General features: G+C 37.7%; 1 protein-coding gene across 1 annotated transcript; it reads left to right on the plus strand.

The window, feature by feature from the left end:
* Window positions 1-2,661: 2,661 nt before the first annotated feature.
* LOC121390189 (triosephosphate isomerase-like) lies at window positions 2,662-19,165 on the plus strand. The gene is made up of 6 exons (XM_041521943.1): window positions 2,662-2,857; window positions 7,059-7,182; window positions 10,346-10,430; window positions 13,236-13,368; window positions 16,283-16,456; window positions 18,190-19,165. Exons 1-6 carry the CDS (start codon window positions 2,743-2,745, stop codon window positions 18,306-18,308), a joined length of 750 nt encoding a protein of 249 aa, XP_041377877.1. The 5' UTR covers window positions 2,662-2,742; the 3' UTR covers window positions 18,309-19,165.
* Window positions 19,166-23,637: the final 4,472 nt, after the last annotated feature.

Here is a 23,637-nt window from a genome sequence, read left to right on the forward strand (position 1 = left end):
GTTGGAGAGGTGAAGGAGAGACCGCCTGCACTGGCAGGTGCAAGGGAGCACCAGCAGTCCAACCGTAGCTGGTAACAGGTGAAAGATGGTATGGTGCTATGTAATTTGGAATGTCCCGTAGGATTAAGCCAAAGAGAAATGGTGCGCATTTTAATGAAGGAAATTTGGCGCAATTTTGATGGTCGTTCTAATGTGAATGGTAGGGAGCTACGTATAGGTTTGGATTTTAGTAGGCCGAGAGTAGCTCGTAGTTAAGACCTCGTTGATGCTGGGATGTCTCCCTAGGTTGCAAACAGGCAGTAGGCTTATATAATTTATAAATGCCTCTCTACGAGACGGTGTTACATACTGCATAGATTTAAATGAAACATAAAACATAACTACAAATACAGGGTTGGGTATAAAACATACAGTACACATATTTGGACCAAGCCAAGAACTCGCGCACATATACACACCAGGGCCGTAGCTAGAAGGGGGGAAAGGGGCGAAAAAAAATCCGGAAAGCATTATAGAAACTTAAAGAAAACTCTCTTCTTAACTGTTTAAGGAGTTTTAGACTATTAACTACTCAGTTGCCCCCCCCCCCCCCCTCAAACAAAAACTCCTAGCTACTGCCCTGCATACATGAGCTAGATATATATATCAACTATACACAATTAGAATTGAGAAGAGAAACATGCAAATGGTGCACCAGACTAATATTGTAATAGCGTAGTAGAACATGCATAATTTATAAAGTAAATCGATTTGATAAGATGATAACGATGTTAATCAATCTATACCAGTATCATTTGAAAGTGTTAGTATCTTCAAAGACAGAAAAGTATTGCTTTTAAAACATTCATCAGCAATTAAGTAGAAGTCAAACAAACCGTTCATTAACTGCGTTAAGAGTGTCAAGGTCACATAAACAGGTTCATTGTTTTTCTGGTCATACTAGAGTTTGAGGTAATTCAAAATGCACTTTTGTGAAACAAAAAAGTACATACGTATTTTTATTATATTTTTTGTATTTTTTTTGTATTTTTTTTTTGTATTTTTTTCTGAGGGTAAGCCGCAGGTGAATTCTGTGCATACCTAAAACTCCTCAAACCATAGGACGGGACGTAGCCCAGTGGTAAAGCGCTCGTTCGATGCGCGGTTGGTCTGGGATCGATCCCCGTCAGTGGGCCCATTGGGCTATTTCTCGATTCAGCCAGTGCACCACGACTAGTACATCAAAGACCGTGGTATGTGCTATCCTGTCTGTGGGATGGTGCATATAAAAGATTCCTTGCTGCAAATCAAAAAGCGTAGCTCATGAAGTGGCGACAGCGGGTTTCCTCTCTCAATATCTGTGGTCCTTAACCAAATGTCTGACGACATATAACCGTAAATAAAATGTGTTGAGTGCGTCGTTAAATAAACCATTTCCTTCCTTCTTCCTCGAACCATTATCATGGTTTCTTTGTTGTTGTTTCCTTACCCCTCCCCCCCCCCCCCACCCCCGCAAGCTACGTCCCTGACGTATGTACATGTAATTGAATTTAAGAATTAGAAAATGAGACTCATGTACTAGCTGGATATAATGTGTTGTAGTTGTTTTAGGAAATTAATTAGTAATACTAGTTCTCACAAAATTGGATTTAGTGATATGACTTGAACAAATAAATATAATAATACGTTTCCTCCATCATCTAGTGTAAGTGTCGGGTACTTGGGTCCGGGTCGAGTGTGATCCTTAAGTACTTTAGTCCAATATTTTGGCCCTAGTTAAAGGTCTTGAAGCAATTTAGCTAAAAGCAAATCTAGGGTCATTATCAGTTGTCATAGAGCAGAGCCATTTAATTACAAGGAATTGGATCGCAGGAACCGCTGAAACAGTGGTGTACGGAAGGAAGGAAATATTTCATTTAACGACGCACTCAACACATTTCATCTACGGTTATTTGGCGTCGGACATATGGTTACTCTTTTCGATTAGCAGCAAGGGATCTTTTATATGCATCATCCCATAGACAGCATAGCACATACCACGGCCTTTGATGTACCAGTCGTGGTGCACTGGTTTGAGCGAGAAATAGCCCAATGGTCCCACTGACGGGGATCGATCCCAAACTGACCGCGCATCAAGCGAGCGCTTTACCACTGGGCTACGTGCCTCTGACCCATAATACCTATAAAAACAAACAAGATTGTTGTATACGGGGTTGTTTTTGTTTTTGTTTTTGTTGTTGTTGTTTGTTTTGTTGTTGTTGGTTGTGTTTTTTTGTGGGGGAGGGGGGTTTGGGGGGGTTGTTGCTGGTTTTGTTCAGGGTTTTTTTGTTGTTGTTGTTGTTGTTTTTGTTTTTTTATTGGACGGGGGGGAGGGGGGGTAATAGTCTTTATTGTTCGTTATTGTTATATGTACATGGTAAATAAATGTTAGTTAAATGTGGAAGAGTTGTTCATTTGTAAATGACATCAATTTGACAAAAATAATTGATTATCTATCTACTTTTTTTTCATTGATAATGGTAGGGTAATTATTTCTCACATCGTTGTAAGTTTTATGTGACATCTTAGAACAACCATGATCCACATACAAAATTATACTTTCGATTTTCTTTTCTTTTCTTTTTTCTTTTCCGTTGCAGTTCGTTTTCGTTTGAAGGAAATTAAAACACAGAAAAGCAACCTTCACCTTTGAATGTTACTTTTATGAAGGTCATATTTACTTGTTAGTGTTGAATTTTTTTGCTTTAAAGTGTTGATTACGATATGGCGAGTCAACGGAAATTTGTTGTCGGAGGCAACTGGAAAATGAATGGCGATAAACAATCTATTGATGGCATCATAGCTTTTCTTAATAAGGGACCACTAAATGACGACACTGGTAAATGAAAATTATGTTTGCCGGTAGCTGTATTGTCGATATATACCATTTATCGGAACTGACGAATACGAACAGACTTAGGCCTTAACAAATTGCTATAACGATTGTTTTGTTCGCGAGTCGCTCGTGCAAATCTAGTTTGACACAACCCATACGTGATGTTTCATTCATGCACTAAACTTAAGATATCGTTTGCATGTACATATAAGGTTTAAAGGGACATTCCTGAGTTTTAAAATCCAACTAACTTATTAAATGTCACCTCACAGTCTTACACATTTATAGCTAAAATTATCTAACAAATATGATTATTGTAAACTACTTTTATTCAGTGTACATTTAACAGCAATTTGTATAAGTACTGCATGTTCATTTCCCGCGATAGGGATCTGCATGCGTGCTCTCGACCATGGGTACGAAATTAACTAAGACAAAGGAATAAACAAAAACTGCAGTTAGGTATTCATTGATGTGAACAACTATTGTTTTTCTACAAATTTACATCAAGATTTACTTTTGCGTAATCGTATTGTTTAATGTCCGCAACGATATCTCTTGACACATGGGTGTCGGCTGACTCTGAAGCATGACGTATATTCGCACCGAGAGCTGTCCTCAGTTCATCCAACGAACGTTCTTCCTAACGTTCACAAACTATTTGATTGGTATTCGTCATGTCCATTTGGTTTAACATGAAGCGCACAAACCAGTCTAGCGAACGTTTTGTTTTCGCTCGGTCTGGCTGAACTCTGCCCTTGAGATAGCCTACATGTCTTTCGGCCCTGAACTGGCATGTGTATTAAAATTGACACACTTTGTCGTGCTGTTTTTATTACTTTGGTTCAAAGATTTTACAAAGTAAAAATAACAAGTTACAGATCTTCCAGACATTGCTGTCATACATGTTGAATGCATACCGTTAACATTAATAACCGTGATTATTAAAATAAGCAAAAATTATAAGGCTTACGCTGAATTCTACATGACACCATTTTTTTGTTACCTGTCGCGAGATCACCATTACGTTAATTGAATATTTGGTATTATTATTATGTTTGAGGTGTCGGATAGATTATGTAACCGTTTGTTCACATCAGAAGACAGAAAATGTCTTAGCCAAAATTTCAGCCACTTGCAAATTTTATTAGCCATTTTTTGTAAAAATTAGCCAATGGCTAATTTGGCTACCGACAGCGCGAGCCCTGATTATTAAAGGGATACTTAAGCAAGGCTTTTGGGATGGTAGGCATATTCAACGATAAATAATATACATTATTGCTTAATATCAACAAGTATAATTGTATAGTTAATTAATAAAACGGTTAAATGTGACACCTATTATATATAATGGGCGCAGCCATTTTATACCATCCCAGTAAATATGGTCTCTGGCGAGCTGGTGGTTACGTAATACCTAATGTGTCATGTCAGGAATTAGTCTTCGAACTGAAGAAACAAAACATACCTGATTTTTGTGGATGCATCACAATGTTCTGTAATAATAGCCATCCCAGTAAGCCAGCAACAATTATATATTATTTTTCAATACTAAATAAACCACCATTGTCAAAGTGTTGAAATAACTGTTATGTTTTGTATATAAATTAACCTACGAACTGAAATAATAATCGGAGTGTTTTCTTGGTTAATTGTTTTTTTTCTTTCCGTGGCCTGTACCTGTGGTTCCTGATTGGCAGGTGTATATTTAGACGGTCCCCAGACACTGTGTCTAGACACAATAAAAAGACGTGCCTCTTTTATTAAGATCACACGGTATTGTGTGATAATTGCATGGATACACCTCAAATCATAATGGCCATTATCAGCCGTCCTGCTTTATTACTGTAAGTAATTCTGTAAAACCCTTGATTAAGTAGACTCTCCTATCTAAAATCACAAAACTGACCAATTACGTCGTCCCAAAGAAAAAAGTATCACTTGGGTATCGTGAGTGGTCATTTTTGCTCGAACGTACCCTACTAATAGGCCTAATAATATGCATTTTTTCTTTGGCATTTTTTAAAAAGAAAAATACTATAACTCCATTTCATTCTATTGATGCAAAGTGAAATATATTTAGTTAAATAGTTTATTATACTATCAAGTCATTTATGTTGTTTACTTGTTTTACAAGTCAGGTTGATGAAAGTGAAGCGCCTTGTCATAAATTAGAGCATTTGTTTACACTGTGTCTAGAGGAGATGGACGGAGCTGACGTCACTTCACCCCAAGCTATACCACCAGACGTCACAAAAACTAAACAAAATGGCTGCCCCCAGTTAGCAAGAATAATCATGTCTAAAATTACATATTTTTCATTTGTTAAAGTGTTGGTGGTCCAGGTATACATCTTTCCAACACATAAGGCTCTTGTTTGAGTTGACCCTACCTTTAATTTAAATTTTACAAAAACCCAGTTTAAATGCTTGACCTTTGTAGCTCTATCACCATATTTAGCTGTTAAGCTAACTGGAACTTTAATTCAGCTACAGACTTTCTGACAAACTGCTAAGAATTCCAGTTTAAAACTTGACATGGTAATGAATAGTTTGAGTCACCTCCAGCCCTCACCTTATTGATATTGATATGTAGAGGAAGGCAAGAGGAAACTCTATGTAATGCTTTGTTAATCATTAACAACCAAATGGTCTCAGGCTACTGTATCTAAAATACACTTTTTTTTTCCTAAATCTGATGCCAGAGAGCTTTAGTTTGATTAAACATTAAACTTAAATGTTGTTAACCAGTATCAACGCTACACGAAGAACCCCGATGCCCCTATGCGAAATGAACCTGGGCTGTGTGCCCACAATACATATTTCATTTAAACTGCATTTTAATGATTTACCTCTAATACACCTAATTAACAAGATTATATCAGTGGTACCTATTTGATTTGTTTTTTAATATACCGGCCTCGGTGGCGCCGTGGCAGGCCATCGGTCTACAGGCTGGTAGGTACTGGGTTCGGATCCCAGTCGAGGCATGGGATTTTTAATCCAGATACCGACTCCAAACCCTGAGTGAGTGCTCCGCAAGGCTCAATGGGTAGGTGTAAACCACTTGCACCGACCAGTGATCCATAACTGGTTCAACAAAGGCCATGGTTTGTGCTATCCTGCCTGTGGGAAGCGCAAATAAAAGATCCCTTGCTGCCAATCGGAAGAGTAGCCCATGTAGTGGTGACAGCTGGTTTCCTCTAAAAATCTGTGTGGTCCTTAACCATATGTCTGACGCCATATAACCGTAAATAAAATGTGTTGAGTGCGTCGTTAAATAAAACATTTCTTTTTTCTTTCTTTGTTTTTTAATATTATCAGTAATGGGAATTGATTTGTAACAATACTTCATAGTACAACAATTCGGACAAGGGACATAACTGACACTACATCCCTTGTTAGTAAATATGGTAGTTTAGTAATTATTTTTTAAAACCTGTTGTTTTTACTTTTAAAAACATTTCAGGGCAAGTTCTGAGTGAGCAAACAATTCGCCAAATTGTCTATTATAAACTTCAAAAATTGCAGAAATCAACAGTTATTTTCTAAAAAATGTCAGTTATTACATAAAATTAATTAGCCAACTGCTTTCAAAATTCACAACTGGTGAATTTGGCAAGTGCCAGAGCTTGCCCTGCATTTATTGGAAATGAAAGACGATAAAAAAAATTTAATTAAAATAATACTTATTTGAACTGTGAGCAAACACTTTGCCATTGCAGACATGTTGTTTTCAAAATCTGATTAACATTATTTTTAGTCAAGTTTAATGTTTTAAAATTGTGTAACGATCTCTGAAACTTGCGTATCAAATCGCAACGCGATACTGAACAAAATATTACCATATTAAAATTTACTTTATAATCGAAACACCACCTGTCATTGTTCATCTTTTTGTGAATTGACTAGCTTCCCAATGAAAGAAAGAAAGAAAGAAATGTTTTATTTAATGACGCACTCAACACATTTTATTTACAGTTATATGGCGTCAGACATATGGTTAAGGACCACACAGATTTTCAGAGGAAACCCACTTGTCGCCACTACATGGGCTACTCTTTCCGATTAGCAGCAAGGGATCTTTTATTTGCGCTTCCCACAGGCAAAGCTTCCCAATGTGATTAATAACAAAATATGATCAGATGACATTGTTTTGCCTCATGTTAACGAGTCTTATAATTTGTTTTTGTTGTTTGTTTTAGATATAATTGTTGCTCCACCAGCTGTGTACTTGGACTACGTCCGGAAAGGATTGAGCCCCAAGGTTGCAGTATCTGCTCAGAATTGTTACAAGGAGCTCAAAGGCGCCTTTACTGGTGACATTAGGTAAGATCACAGTAAGCTGGTCATGTAAATCAGATGAAATTTCTTTATTTTAATGTTAAGGTATTGAGGGCTAGGTATTACTACAGTGTTAAAACATAGTGAAACAGTAATGTACGTAGTAAAACGTATTACATGCGGCTATATACGTAATGATGACTGCTCCAGCCACCTTTTGTTTTGAACATGTTCAAAATAAGTGTGGGGTTTCGATATCGTAGCGTAAACCAAACGCAGCAAAAATTTGGCAATCCGTAGGGCAGGGTTCGTACGCGCCTGGAAAACCCTTGAAAACCCTTAAAAATAAACTAATGTATTCCAGTGCTTGAATACCCTTGAAAATCATCTTGCGGTCTGGAAAACCCTTGAAAATGATAATTTGATGTCAAATAAAATATAAACGACTAAAACGGAGGCTTTATTTACTTTATTTAACATGTAATTAAATTATTTGTTTCATTTCCGCGGCACAATCAAATGCCAATCGTCCGGCCAATCGATGTTTACCGGCTCAGTTGACGTGTGAATGTTTGTTGTTGTTTTTTATCTTGTGATGCGAGGATCACGCGGCCACGAGATCCAAGCGACGGTGTCGCCATATTGGAAAAGAAAGTTTGTCACTTTTTGCCACTGGGTATTTAGCAAGTTCAGGGAGCGTGTCAAGTTAATGAATATACATGTGTATTGTAAACCCACAAAGATGGTTGGCACTTGCGTGTTTAACGACCTGTGGAAACTCGGTAAGGTCTTGGAATTTTGGTAAAGTTGACCTGGAAAGTGCTTGAAAACCCCTGGAAATTTGACTTCCTTTAAGTGTATGAACCCTGGTAGGGGTGTGAAACATAGTAATACCTAGTCCTCAATACCTGGGGTTTTACAAATGTATTACGTGAGGATATCAACTTTCATATTTTAAAGTTTTGCATTAAACTTTGTGTTTAGATAAGTTTCTCACAAAAATATAAGACTTGGGTCAATGAAACTTTGTTTATACCTATGTATGTTTATCATAGTGCACCAATTTTTTCTATAGTAGGCAAGACATTTAATTCCGCAGAATTCTTGTTATTTAAAAAACATTAATCTTCTTTATCAGCCGCAATTGTATGATCTTGTTGGGTTTGTTTTTTGGTTTTTTTTAAATTAATACATACCAGAACAGTGTTTCTGCCGGAATGAAATTTTGGGATATGGTGCTAGGAAAATGAATGCAGCCACGGTCAACAGGGGGTATGGGAGGGGGCCTCACCCAGAAAGAAAATTGGTTAAGTTTAGGGTTAGAGTTAAGAAAATCATACATTAATGATAAGAGTAATTAATTTTGTCATAAGGTTAACTTTAAAAACCCCAAATTTGGGTATGCCACCATACCCGTTTTACCCTCTGGCAGAAACCCTGCAGTATATGTTTTGCATGCGTCCAAACTTAGGAAATTTCTTACAAAACAAGTCATTTAACAAATATTGAAATTATCATTCCCATGTAATGTGAGTCATCGAGGGGATATACAATTAGCATCCTGCCCATATGTACATGACACAGGACATCACTGCTCTACTGAAGTCATTTCTCATCGGATTTTCATTAAACTTCACATTCAGGAATAAGATGATGTTATCTTAGACCATTTGCATTTCATGTCGACATCAAAGGTCAAAGTCGCTCACTAAGAATGGAAAGTATGACATCATTGCTACATTAACATGCATGTAGAAAAATGATTTCTAAATCTGTGTGTAGTTTGATACAACACTCAATTGCCGATATATTTTTCTTGCTGGGGTGTCATCAAACATCTACTACTACTCTGTTCTAAATCTGTGAGTAAGCACCAGTCAGTTAATATGGTACATTTTTCAAAACAAGACTTGATGATTAGTGCAGATAAAAAGTGCCCCACCTGGATTTGTTTTACAGCTGAAGTTTAGCCACAGAAACATGGAAAGGAAAGAAATGTTTGTGCATAGACACCCCAGCACATTGTTTAAACAGCAGCTCCATGTTTGAGGTGGCAGACATCTGGTAATTGTGCTTGAGAATGAAAGCAAAATGATTTGTATCAGGCTCTAATCTAGCATTGAAAAAGTAGGAGAAGTGACTTCTCGCTTCCCGGAAGAAAGGGGAGAAGTTTGGTAAATATAGGCAAAATGAATATTTATCAGTACATTTTGCCATGTTTGTGTTCATTCTGATTGTAGTGTTTCGTTATAAAATACTACTTTTGTCAATGAAATTTAAACAAACAAATTGTATGTTTCACTTAAAACGTGATATTATTAAGTAGTTGATAATGTGTCATTATATTAAATTGAAAGTCATAATTAGTATTTTCTGGCATTACTGAAATGAATGTGGCCGAGGATTAACAATGCTTGACTGGTCACAGCAAAAGGTGCGTCATGCGTTGATGTACAGTTTGGCACCGAGTCTCTAAAGTTTTATGCCTTAGGTCACACCCCTCACCCCCACACACCCCAAAAAGTATGTCTCTGGTCAGACCAAAGGTTCAGAATTGATGCCGTGATGCAGCTTTTTTTTTTTTAAAGCATGGATTGCACAAAAAATGTGGGTATATTTCATACAGAAATAAGGGGAAATTGAAATCAGAATGCACATCCTAATTCATGTGTGATGGCATTTTGGCTCCAAATATGGTTTTACGTCATAGTGAGAAAAGCCCGGCATAAATAAACATCATGTAGAGGGACTTTTTTTTTGCATGTAGATGCGCAAGGGTCAAAATCGACGCACACGCTGGCCAGATCTCAGAATTTTATTTTGTTTGGCCTTACTAGTGATGTTCCAATGATCCATTATAATCAAAGATTGATCGGATTGTGTGGGAAAATGTTGACTGTAATTGTTCCTCGAATGTAGATGTTAGAATTGATGTAAATATGCTTGGGTTTGGGTTAGTTTTCATGAGTACGTAAAGAAAATAGATATTAAATAGTTATTAAATGTAAAATTAGTCATTTGCAGGATGCATAGGACAATAGGTACATGGTCCTTATAATTCAAAGCCTTCTTATGGTCATGGAAAACTAACCCATTGTGTAATCCAAAGTTGATAGGTTGGTGCCGACAGATTATAACTGATGACTGATTATAAAATCTCAACCGATTCCCATCACTAGGCCTTACCATGGTGTTATTTTAATTTCAGTGTCACTATGATCAAAGATGTAGGTGCAACTTGGGTTATCATTGGCCATTCTGAAAGACGCCATGTTTTTGGTGAAAGTGATGAGGTATGTATATGTAATCAATTGTTAATCATTCATTCGTTCATATTTTACAATAAATGTTTTTGATGGATTATTTACTTTTCCCCATTTAAAGGTAGGGTCAACTCAGACAAGAGCCTTATGTGTTGGAAAGATGCATACCCGGACCACCAACACATACTGACACTTTAACAAATGAAAAAACGCGTAATTTTAGAGTTAATAAAAAAACATGATTATTCCTGCTAACTGGGGGCAGCCATTTTGTTTCGTTTTTGTGATGTCCGGTGAGATAGCTTGGGGCGAAGTGATGTCAGCTCCTGACCATCTCCTGTATGTACAGTGTAAACAAAAGCTGTAATTTTCGACAAGGCGCTTCTCTTTGTTCAACCTGACTTGTAAAACAGCATAAATGACGTAATAATATAATAAACTATTTAACTAAATATATTTCAAGTTGCATTAACGGAACAAAATGGGGTTATAATATTTTTCTCTGTTTAATAATCCAAAGGAAAAATGTATACTATTAGGCCTATTGATATGCTACGTTAGAGCAAAAACGACAACCCACGATACCCAAGTGATAATTTTCTTTTCTTTGGGACTACATAATTGGTCAGTTCTGTGGTTTTAGCTGGAAAAGTCTACTTATTCAATAGTTTTACAGAACTATTTACAGTAATAAACCATGTCCATTACAATTTTAGGGGCGACAGGTAATATTCCACAATACCTGTATGTATTTTTGTGTCTAGACAGCGTCAGTTAATTGCCTCGTCTGGTTCCCAATCCAATACACACCTGCCAATCAGGAATCACAGGTAGAAGCAACTAACAGCATAGACCAATTAACTAAGAAAACACTTCGTGTATCATTTCAGTACGTAGGTTAGTGCATGGGCAAAACATTGATAATTGTTTCGACTTGTTGTGTAGCAACTTTGACAATGGTATTTTATTTTGTATTGAAAAATAATATATATAGTGCTGGATATACTTATTGCTGGCTTACTTGGATGTGTATTATTACAGAACATTGCAATGTATGACTATTTATCATCCCGCAAAAACCAGGTAGATTGTGTTTCTCTAGTTCTAAGGCTCATTCCATGACGTTACGCGTTAAGTATTACGTAACCACCAGCTCGCCAGAGGGCGTACTCACCGAGATGGTACAAAATGGCTGCGCCCGTTATATATAATAGCCGTCACATTTAACCGTTTTATTAATTAACTATACGATTATACATGTTGATATTAAGCAATAATGTGCATTATATATCGTTGAATATGCATACCAGGCCAAATGCCTTAATTGTCCTCTCCTTTAAGCAAAAGTTCATATAAGACTGAGTGCTTGCTGATCTGATACTGTCACTGTAGTGATTTTGTTTCTGTGTATTGACAGTTGATCGGGGATATGGTAAAGACTAGTGTATTTTGTTTCTGTGTATTGACAGTTGATCGGGGATATGGTAAAGACTAGTGTATTTTGTTTCTGTGTATTGACAGTTGATCGGGGATAAGATGAAGACTAGTGTATTTTGTTTCTGTGTATTGACAGTTGATCGGGGATAAGGTGAAGACTGTACTGTATTTTGTTTCTGTGTATTGACAGTTGATCGGGGATATGGTAAAGACTAGTGTATTTTGTTTCTGTGTATTGACAGTTGATCGGGGATAAGGTGAAGACTAGTGTATTTTGTTTCTGTGTATTGACAGTTGATCGGGGATAAGGTGAAGACTGTACTGTATTTTGTTTCTGTGTATTGACAGTTGATCGGGGATATGGTAAAGACTAGTGTATTTTGTTTCTGTGTATTGACAGTTGATCGGGGATAAGGTGAAGACTAGTGTATTTTGTTTCTGTGTATTGACAGTTGATCGGGGATAAGGTGAAGACTGTACTGTATTTTGTTTCTGTGTATTGACAGTTGATTGGGGATAAGGTGAAGACGTGTATTTTGTTTCTGTGTATTGACAGTTGATTGGGGATAAGGTGAAGACGTGTATTTTGTTTCTGTGTATTGACAGTTGATTGGGGATGCGGTGAAGACTGTAGTGTATTTTGTTTTTGTGTATTGCCAGTTGATCGGGGATACGGTGAAGACTGTAGTGTATTTTGTTTTTGTGTATTGTCAGTTGATCGGGGATACAGTGAAGACTGTAGTGTATTTTGTTTCTGTGTATTGACATTTGATTGGGGATACGGTGAAGACTGTAGTATATTTTGTTTGTGTATTGCCAGTTGATCAGGGATAAGGTGAAGACTGTAGTGTATTTTGTTCCTGCGTATTGACAGTTGATTGGGGATAAAATGAAGACTAGTGTATTTTTTTGTGTATTGACAGTTGATCGGGGATATGGTAAAGACTAGTGTATTTTGTTTCTGTGTATTGACAGTTGATCGGGGATAAGGTGAAGACTAGTGTATTTTGTTTCTGTGTATTGACAGTTGATCGGGGATGCGGTGAAGACTGTAGTGTATTTTGTTTTTGTGTATTGCCAGTTGATCGGGGATACGGTGAAGACTGTAGTGTATTTTGTTTTTGTGTATTGTCAGTTGATCGGGGATACAGTGAAGACTGTAGTGTATTTTGTTTCTGTGTATTGACATTTGATTGGGGATACGGTGAAGACTGTAGTATATTTTGTTTGTGTATTGCCAGTTGATCAGGGATAAGGTGAAGACTGTAGTGTATTTTGTTCCTGCGTATTGACAGTTGATTGGGGATAAAATGAAGACTAGTGTATTTTTTTGTGTATTGCCAGTTGATCGGGGATATGGTGAAGACTGTAGTGTATTTTGTTTCTGTGTATTGGCAGTTGATCGGGGACAAGGTGAAGACTGCGCTGGACAATGGTTTGAGTGTGATGGCATGTGTAGGGGAGAAGCTGGAAGAGAGAGAAGCAGGAAAGACGAACGAAGTCGTCTTCCGACAAATTAAAGCTGTAGCAGGTGAGGTTCTCGTCTCTTACCACACGACTACTTCAGTGTTTACCACACAACTACATCACACACACGACTACTTCGGTGTTTACCACACGACTACATCAGTCGCTTACCACACGACTACATCAGTGCTTACATCAGTGTTTACCACACGACTACTTAAGTGCTTACTACACGACTACTTCAGTGCTTACCACACGACTACTTCCATGCTTACCTCACGGTTATTTCTGTGCTTATCACAAGACTACTTCCATGCTTACCGCATGACTACTTCCGTGCTTACCGCACGACTACTTCAGTGTTTACCACATGACTACTTCAGTGCTTACCACACGACTACTTCAGTGCTTACCACATGACTACTTCAGTGCTTACTACATGACTACTTCAGTGCTTACCACACGACTACTTCCATGCTTACCACATGGTTACTTCCGTGCTTACCACATGACTACTTCCATGCTTACCGCATGACTACTTCCGTGCTTACCGCGCGACTACTTCCGTGCTTACCGCGTGACTACTTCAGTGCTTACCGCGTGACTACTTCAGTGCTTATCACACAACTACATCAGTGCTTATCACACGACTACATCAGTGCTTATCACATGACTACATCAGTGCTTACCACACGACTACTTCCGTGCTTAACACACGACTACTTAAGTGCTTAACACATGCCGTTCTTACCACGCTACTACTTCAGTGCTTACAATGCGACTACTTCTGTTCTTGCCACGTGACTACTTCAGTGCTTGCCATGCGACTACTTCAGTGCTTACCGTGCGACTACTTCAGTGCTTACCGCACGACTACTTCAGTGCTTACCACACAACTACTTCCGTGCTTATCACACGACTACTTCAGTGCTTAACACACGCCTACTTCCGTTCTTACCACGCTACTACTTCAGTGCTTACAACACGACTATTTCAGTGCTTACCACGCGACTACTTCAGTGCTTACCACATGACTAGTTCAGTGCTTATCGCACGACTACTTCAGTGTTCGAGGTTGAAAGAAAAAAGAAAGAAAGAAACGTTTTATTTAATGTCTCACTCAACACATTTTATTTACGGTTATATGGCATCAGACATGGTTACGGACCACACAGATTGAGAGAGGAAACCCGCTGTCGCCACTTCATGAGCTACTCTTTTCGATTAGCAGCAAGGGATCTTTTATATGCACCATTCCACAGACAGGGTAGTACATTCCACGGCCTTTGATATACCAGTCGTGGTGCAGTGGCCGGAATGAGAAATAGCCCAATGGGCCCACCGACAGGGATCGATCCCAGACCGACTGCGCATCGGGCGGGTGCTTTACCACTGGGCTACGTCCGCCCCTCTGTGTTCAGGGGTGTCCTGACATATATTGTTATGTTCATTGCTCTTCACAGTCATATATCTCAGTCATTTATTTATTATGTGTCAGTAGCAAAGTGGTTTAATTTTTTCATTGACCAGAGATTTGCGGATAAGGCCCCCCACTCACATATATTTTCTTACATGTTTTATAAATACATAAAATAAAGTTCACATTTGAATTGGTATGTATTTTTTTTTATGGTATTTTAGATCAGTTAATGTAAAATTAGGCAAAAAATATAAAAAGTCATGTCTTCTTCTGGGTATTTGTGGCCATCTTTCCAGTATTTATGTCCATTCCCAATAAGTGGTTTTCTGACCAGAACTTTTTTTTTTTTTAAATGAATTTCGAGTCATATCCCAATATTTGGTGATTTTCATTGTTGGTAAAACGAGATTTTTTTTTATCAAATTAGCTGTCTATCGATCCCTGAAAATGACCACAATGTACCGCCATGGTTGTAAAACAAAAATACTAAACTAAAGCAGCCATAGTCTAAACAAAACTGTTTCCTGTTGTTAAATATATATTTCCAGTGAGTGACGTGTGCAAAACTGCTGGAAATATGAATTGGGGAATGCAGTGCATACAGTGTACAGTATGTTGACTGGCATGACGCAGGTGAGATAATCTCACCTGCAGTAGTCAGATGGTTAATAACGACAAATAAAGCTTGTGTTAGTGATTTTACTTATTCTGAACACTTAGCATGACAGCTGGTACTCGTTATTGCATACAGTGTGATTCACCATTCAGAATAATTGCCTCTATATACCTCAGTATTGCTGTCAGCATCAGACTTGTGATTTCAAATTAACCTTTATAAACAGCATTTAAATATTTTTTAATCAAAGCTACATGTAATATTTGAAAGTATGTCCATGCAACCAATGAGAGGTAGCAGATGAATATGTAAATAGGTTTTTGGGGAATCCCCGTAATTTCTGATATGTTAATGTTGGTTGTAATGCATTTTATATGCAGATTCAATTAGAATAATAGTTTAGATATAAAATGTACATTAATCGGTAGACTTTGGTATCTCATTGTTGAAGGGACCAAATCAACAACCTCGATAATATTAAGTATATAATCAGTGGATTAAGATAAACAGTCATTGGTGAAAATTATGCTGCATTTAGTACAAATAGTGAATATCATATTTCCCAATTTATAAGTTGTGAACAGCATTCGTTTAGCAAAATAACCCACAACTTGTGAACTGGGATAGAATTTTCCGTCTCAGTCTTCACAACTTGCGGAAAAAATGGTGGAACAAACACAAATCAATCGTGCAATTATGAGTTTGGTGTGTGTCTGAGATTGGAGAGACAGTGCAGATGTCTATAAATTGCCTGAACACTGTCCACTTGGTGAAGTCGTGTTTACAATTTGGAACTTGTGAATTTATGATATTCACGGGCACCAAATGAACACAGCATTATACCATGTACTACATCAAAATATCTGGTGTACCTGCTATTGCATAAATCAAGATAAATAATTTTGGTTTGTTACTTTACCTAGAGCTTTTGTGTAATTTCAGACAAAATATCAGACTGGAGTCATGTGGTTATCGCGTACGAGCCAGTGTGGGCTATTGGCACGGGTAAGACAGCATCACCAGAACAAGCCCAGGAGGTCCACAAGCACCTCAGAGAGTGGCTGTCGAAAAACGTGTCGCCCACTATCGCACAGGCCACCAGAATACAATACGGAGGTAATTCGGCACGATACACTACAAACACAGTTCAAGAATTTTTTTTTTTAATTTACCAACATTTCAGCACATTTTAAACTACAGCTATTTGGGGTCTAACATATGGCTGTTTTAGCACTTGGTCTAGATAATGAGAGAAAGGAAAGAACTGTTTGTTTGTCGACACCTCAGCACATTTTAAACTACAGCTATTTGGGGTCTAACATATGGCTGTTTTAGCACTTGGTCTAGATAATGAGAGAAAGGAAAGAACTGTTTGTTTGTCGACACCTCAGCACATTTTAAACTACAGCTATTTAGGGTCTAACATATGGCTGTTTTAGCACTTGGTCTAGATAATGAGAGAAAGGAAAATAATATTTGTTTAACGACACCTCAGCACATTTTAAACTACAGCTATTTGGGGTCTAACATATGTTTATTTTAACACTTGGTCTAGATAATGAGAGAAAAGAAAGGAATGTTTGTTTATCGACACCTCAGCACATTTTAAACTACAGCTATTTTGTGTTTAACATATGTTTATTTTAACACTTGGTCTAGATAATGAGAAAAAAGAAAGTAATGTTTGTTTATCGACACCTCAGCACATTTTAAACTACAGCTATTTGGGGTCTAACATATGGCTGTTTTAGCACTTGGTCTAGATAATGAGAGAAAGGAAAGAACTGTTTGTTTGTCGACACCTCAGCACATTTTAAACTACAGCTATTTAGGGTCTAACATATGGCTGTTTTAAGACTTGGTCTAGATAATGAGAGAAAGGAAAGAACTGTTTGTTTGTCGACACCTCAGCACATTTTAAACTACAGCTATTTGGGGTCTAACATATGGCTGTTTTAAGACTTGGTCTAGATAATGAGAGAAAGGAAAGCAATGTTTGTTTATCGACACCTCAGCACATTTTAAACTACAGCTATTTAGGGTCTAACATATGGCTGTTTTAGCACTTGGTCTAGATAATGAGAGAAAGGAAAATAATATTTGTTTAACGACACCTCAGCCCATTTTAAACTACAGCTATTTGGGGTCTAACATATGTTTATTTTAACACTTGGTCTAGATAATGAGAGAAAAGAAAGGAATGTTTGTTTATCGACACCTCAGCACATTTTAAACTACAGCTATTTTGTGTTTAACATATGTTTATTTTAACACTTGGTCTAGATAATGAGAAAAAAGAAAGTAATGTTTGTTTATCGACACCTCAGCACATTTTAAACTACAGCTATTTGGGGTCTAACATATGGCTGTTTTAGCACTTGGTCTAGATAATGAGAGAGGAAAGTAATGTTTGTTTATTGACACCTCAACACATTTTAAACTACAGCTATTTGCAGTCTTACATAGTTATTTTGACACTGTCAAGACGGAGGGGGATACCTGATGCCACACGTTGCTACTCCTACTGGAAAAGCAGCATGGGATCTTTTATATGCAATGCATATCACAGTCTTTGGTGTGTGGCACTGATTGGGACATGGGGGTGGGACGTAGCTCAGTGTTCAGCGCTCACTTGATGTGCCGTCGGTCTAGGATCGATCCCCATCAGTGGACCCATTGGGCTATTTCTCGTTCCAGCCAGTGATCCACAACTGGTGTAACAAAGGCCATGGTATGTGCTATCCTGTCTTTGGGATGGTGCATTTAAAAGATACCTTGCTGCTAATAGAAAAGAGTAGCCCATGAAGTGTAATTTTTAGCTAATATCTATTCTTTTTCTGCGTTTGTAGGTTCAGTAACAGCAGCCAATTGCAAGGAGCTTGCCAAGAAGCCCGACATTGATGGTTTTCTTGTGGGAGGTGCATCTCTAAAACCCGACTTTATTCAGATCATCAATGCTAGAAAATAAACCATTTCCATTTTACTGGAATGTTATAGTGCTTACTCGTTAATGTCAAAGGTGACTTTTCTTTACCCTGAATGGAAGAGTTTTTGCTTGTAACATTTTTCTAGTGGAAATTCTAGAAATATGAACCTGCTTGGTCAATGAAGCTTAATTAAGGGTGGATCCAGAATTGCATACCAGAGGTGGGGAGTGAAATCACGTTCAGTATAGTCATTAGTAATGCCCTAAGTAAAAAGAATAAATGCTAGTGAAGACTTACAGCAATGATTTTGTGTAAAGAACATCCACACATCAAAGATAGAATAAACATTTATTAACAATATCAGTAACAACATGTGCTTGTTAATAGTATTGTGTAAAGTTTGTTATCGGTTACAATGATTTGGAGAAATTATATATACATTTATAGGCTTGTATTTTTGGTCATTTTTATCTGACCCGTGTAAAGTAAAAAAAAATCGTGTGTATTTTGCACACAGTATGTTTGTCCTCGGGTGGTTTAGTCTCAATGGTTGGAACAAAGGTAGATAACTCTCACAGCCTTGGATAAAGATAAGCATGGGCTGGTAGGAAAGAGCACCCAAATGGGCTGGTAGAAAGATGCATCTTCCCTCATAAGCTGACGTGATATGATAAAGTCAATAACTGTTTCATTTTTATCTTTACAATGTTTAATTCTTAAAGATTGATGCAACATTTTATAACAATAAAGTATTTGTTTGTTTTGAGGGGTGTTTTTGTTTAGCTGTTGTGGGGGTTTTTTAGTTTTATTTGTATGTATTTCTTTTGTACAAATACATATTTAAAAACATGATTGTTTGATCCCAATATAATAATCGAAAATAAATGTTTAAAACAAACAGTTGCTTTTCATTTTTATTGTTGACAATACATTTGTGAATTGTGAAAAAATATGTGCTTGTTTCTACCATGTTGGAGATCGAAGACCCTACATGAGGATTAATATATCAGTACGTTTATTTCTGGTTTGTAGTAAGACAATACAATTGGGCATGACAATCTTCTGCGGAAATCTGCGGATTTGAAAGCCATTTAGGTCGTTTCTGTGAATCGTCCAAATCCGAGGAGTATTTTTGGGGGGGTTGTAGGTACCTTTATTTTGTCACTCGGATGGTCTAAATACATTGTTGTCAATATTTCTAATCTGCTTTCGTGCCGTGTTGGGTTACTTCACACTTTAGACCTCCCCCCTCACGGACTTTGGCCATGTACTGTCCGCTTTGTGCACAGTTGGCAAAGCTTTCAGCTGATTTCATCAAGTGTCATTGTCATGCCTGTACAATACATAGATTTTCAGAAGTTAAAGGGTTGGGGGGTTTTAATGACGCCTCTAAAGCACACTAATCAGCTAATTTTGATTTGTACTCTACATTCTTCCATTAGTTGCAAGGGATCTTTTTATAGCACTTTTCCACAGTCAGGACAACACATACCATGGGCTTTGATATACCAGTCGTGGAGCACTGGTTGGGACAGTACAAACCCAATTTGCCTACTGAGGAGGTTTGATCCTGCGGTCTAAGCACCTCAGATGAGAGCCCTATTGACTCTTGTTAAATTCAACCCCTAGATTATCAAATGAATGGTCAAATATTACTCCTAGTAATTTACGTGAGATTGGTTTCAATATTTTATGTGACAATTAACTAAATGCTTTGCACTGCATTCTGTACATTCATGGAAGCCATGTAGAAAAGTAATAAAGCTCATAACTCATTCATAGCGGATCCAGAAAATCCATTTAGGGGGGCCCCAATGACATGAGGCGGAATGCCAATGGAACTGGGGGAGGTTTGGAGGGGATCGTAAAAAAGTGAAAATCAATATATAATAAAATTATAACTTTCACAAAATTTAAGGCCCCCCACTAGATCCGCCTCTGATAATAGGGAGGAGCATAGGCAGAGCTCGCATGAGGTTCGGTATGTCAAGTGATCAAAGTCTGAGGGCAAATCCATTAGGCCAATTTCATATAGCTTAGTTATGTAATGCTAGGTTATATCTGGAACTCTGTGGGTTATCCTCAAGTTAGGTAATATGTGTATTGTGCAGAAATCATTAAACCAGGCCCACATTTCATAAGCTTGTGGTCGGTATTCAGAGGAAACACTGCATTTCTTGCATTAGTAGCAAGGGATCGTTTATATGCACCTCCCCACAGACTGGACAGCACATACCATGAGCTTTGATATACCTGTTGTGGTGTACTGGTTTGGATTGGGGAAAACCACGTTGACCCACCCATGCTTTCACATAGGCGAGCAGTCAACTTTTTATAGACGAGACTGGGGAAATGCACATGACATTGTTACCATGCTTGTAGTAGTAGTTGTAGTAGTAGTAGTAGTAGTAGTAGTAGTAGAACATTCACAGACCATAGGGCATGGGTGGGGCAACAACCAGCGTTAGCAGGGAGTTGGGTGACGAACGCTGTTTAACCTGTATATTTAAGTGCTTGACTTGATGGAACGGTGAGATTAAAGGTGTGTCTCAGAGATGCAACCGACTTATTTCGTTATTTTCAATTTATTTGTTCCAACAGGTATATGCATATTTAACTCAAGAATATGAAAGCTGTTATTATATATATAAATATGGTAATTGCCATTATGCGTAAACAGTGGTTTTGTTTTTATAAAAAGAAGGAAAAAATAAATTCCTTGGTGAAAAATATAAAATGTAGTGCTCACAAAAAGTTGGGGATATTGATTTGTATACTTATAAAAAAAAAAAAAAAAGTAATATTATTTGTTAAATATTATTGATGTTGTATCCTTTATTTCAACAATACATTATTGGAAAATTGTGTTAATTTTCATTAAAATCGGAAGCATGATGTTGCAAATTAATTGATTTTTTTGAAGAGTCGGGAAATAAAGTTTGTAATACTTCAGTATCTGGTAGGACCGACTTTTACATCAATACTGATACAGAGGCGGATCTAAGGGGGGGGGGGGGGGCTTAAATTTTTCGACAGTTATAATTTTATTATATATATTAATTTTCATTCCTTTTACGATCCCCCTCCAAAGTTCCCTTAGGATTCTGCATCATGTCATTGCCCCCCCCCCTCCCCAATGGATTTTCTGGATCCGCCACTGAGATATTACATCGACATCGCATATTCTGAATAAGACGGCCTATGGCCAACTAAATGTGCTGCCATCTTTCTTGGAGGGCCACGCCAAGTTTGTACTAGCAGTGAAAGAATTTCTTTGATTCAGCAGACTTGTCAGGGCTAATTATAAATTTGCGGAGAGAGGCGATGAACATAAATAATGACTGTTATTGAAAACAGAAGACCACACACGAGTCAGGTGCATGCTGCCTGAATCGTAGATAGGTCTACATCTACGAACACGTTCGTGAGAACATATTTAAAATGTTAAATAGCATAGATGAAAGTGACAGAATTCGCTATTTTAAAATGTATTTATGATAAATTACTAGCATACAATTTAATCTCACTCCCCACTGGCGTGGCCAAGAAGGGAACCATGGGGCCACACCTCCTTCCCATATAACACCTCCCCCCAACACCCTTTTATATTTACCTGTCGCCTAATAATACGACTCATGGAGCTGGGGCGGATCTAGAGGGGGGTCCAAGGTGTCCGCCCCCCCCTCAAATTTGAGAAGTGACCCTTTTATTTAGGATTTTTAGGTTTTTTACAAATTTATTTAGTTTAGAAAAAAAAAAAAAAAAAAAAAAATCTAATTATACCAAAGAAAATCCATGTGAACCGTGTGTAATTTTTCAATAGTGCCTTTTCATAATGTTATGGTCCCCTTTTTGTCTTGGACCCCCCCCCCCCCCCATCAGAAAAGCTGGATCCGCCCCAGTGGAGTGCCTCCCCACCACCCAATGTGCCCCCCCCCAATATAAAATACATAATCTTTGCATAATTAACTTGAAGCTATCGAAATTGTAATGTGCTGACGCTAATCATAAGCTGGTAGGATTTTGGATCAAACTATTAGGTCTATAAAACACCTGTCATTTAATAGCCCAGGCGTGGACCCGCTTGTACTGGGGCGGGTGGCGATCCATGCACTGAGATCAAATACTTATCTATGTAATCTAGATAAGGAAGGTAAGGAAATGTTTTATTTAACGACGCACTCAACACATTTTTTATTTATGGTTATATGGCGACGGATTTATGACTATGAAGATGACACCTTTTTAAAATTTTGCTCTTATGAGCTATTACTGAGGTTTGTTGGATAACACTTTTAGAATTGGCATCGAATCCAAGCTTCTGTTTTGCATTTGGACGCCCCACACAAAATGGCACAATAATTTATTTAAACCTTTTTGGCTTGCCCATCTAAATTATTAAAAACTATTGTTTGTTTCTTTGTTTGTTTGGGGTCTTTGTTTTGTTTGTTTGTGTTTCTTTTTTTTGGTGTTTGGTTGGGGGGTTTTGTGGGGCTTTTTTGTTATACATGTATATGTGTATGCATATGGTTGTCTATCAGTTAGCCAATACTAAACGGAAGTCCCCCACCCCTCCCCTCCCTGTTATGGACAGAACTATCTGGCGAAGCCAGAGGTTGTGCCCATGACATGCGTGCTTGAACAGTTCTCTGATAGAAGCATGCCAAAAATTACCCACACCCACATAGCCCCAGCCCTTCCCACCCCCTACCAAATTTGAGGTGTCCCAAAACATCCAGTGTTAGCGGATGAAATTAATGGGGGGGGGGGGGTTAATGCATGTAGCTCATGCATAGGCCTAGTAGTATTGTGGTCGGTTTGGAATTTCTGTCGAACACTGTCGGAATAAGGCAGCTGTTGATTTACTTCTGAATACACTTTTTTAACAGTACACCCCTCCCTGGAACAATTCTGCATCCGTCCTTGTAACTTTCAAAAAATTAAATTGTGGGTGAAAAACGTTCGCAAAAACGAACGTACGTTTTTTAAAGTTATTTTAATTAATTATTTAAAACTTTATTTTATATTTTTTCTTCAAGTAAATAGAACTATCTAGTTGTAATTTTTATGTGCATGTCGTTCAAGGTATAATATTTATTTCAAACAAATACAATAAACTTGTAACTTTTAACGGAAAGTCGCCATTTTGAAATTATTTTTTTTCATACAGTTTTATTATTATTATTATTTTAATACTGAGGTTGGGTGTGAGGTAGGAATAAGTCGCGAATCCCAGGCATAAGAAGCGCTGTTAGTTTCTTTGAGTCATATATAACTCAGCTCGACCCTTCTGACCAAAAAGACATTAGTTCATTCAAGCGTGTTAGGGTTTTCAAAGCCGTCGCGCTGTGTATTGTTACTTCTTGCACC

Source organism: Gigantopelta aegis, chromosome 15, assembly GCF_016097555.1.
Source record: "Gigantopelta aegis isolate Gae_Host chromosome 15, Gae_host_genome, whole genome shotgun sequence".
NCBI lineage: Eukaryota > Metazoa > Mollusca > Gastropoda > Neomphalida > Peltospiridae > Gigantopelta > Gigantopelta aegis.

Coding starts and splice junctions, on each gene's coding strand:
- LOC121390189 (XM_041521943.1), top strand. CDS start 2,743: ATGGCGAGTCAACGGAAATTTGTTGTCGGAGGCAACTGGAAAATGAAT. Junction 10,431..13,235: donor TTTTTGGTGAAAGTGATGAG/GTATGTATATGT, acceptor GTGTATTGGCAG/TTGATCGGGGACAAGGTGAA. Junction 16,457..18,189: donor CACCAGAATACAATACGGAG/GTAATTCGGCAC, acceptor CTGCGTTTGTAG/GTTCAGTAACAGCAGCCAAT.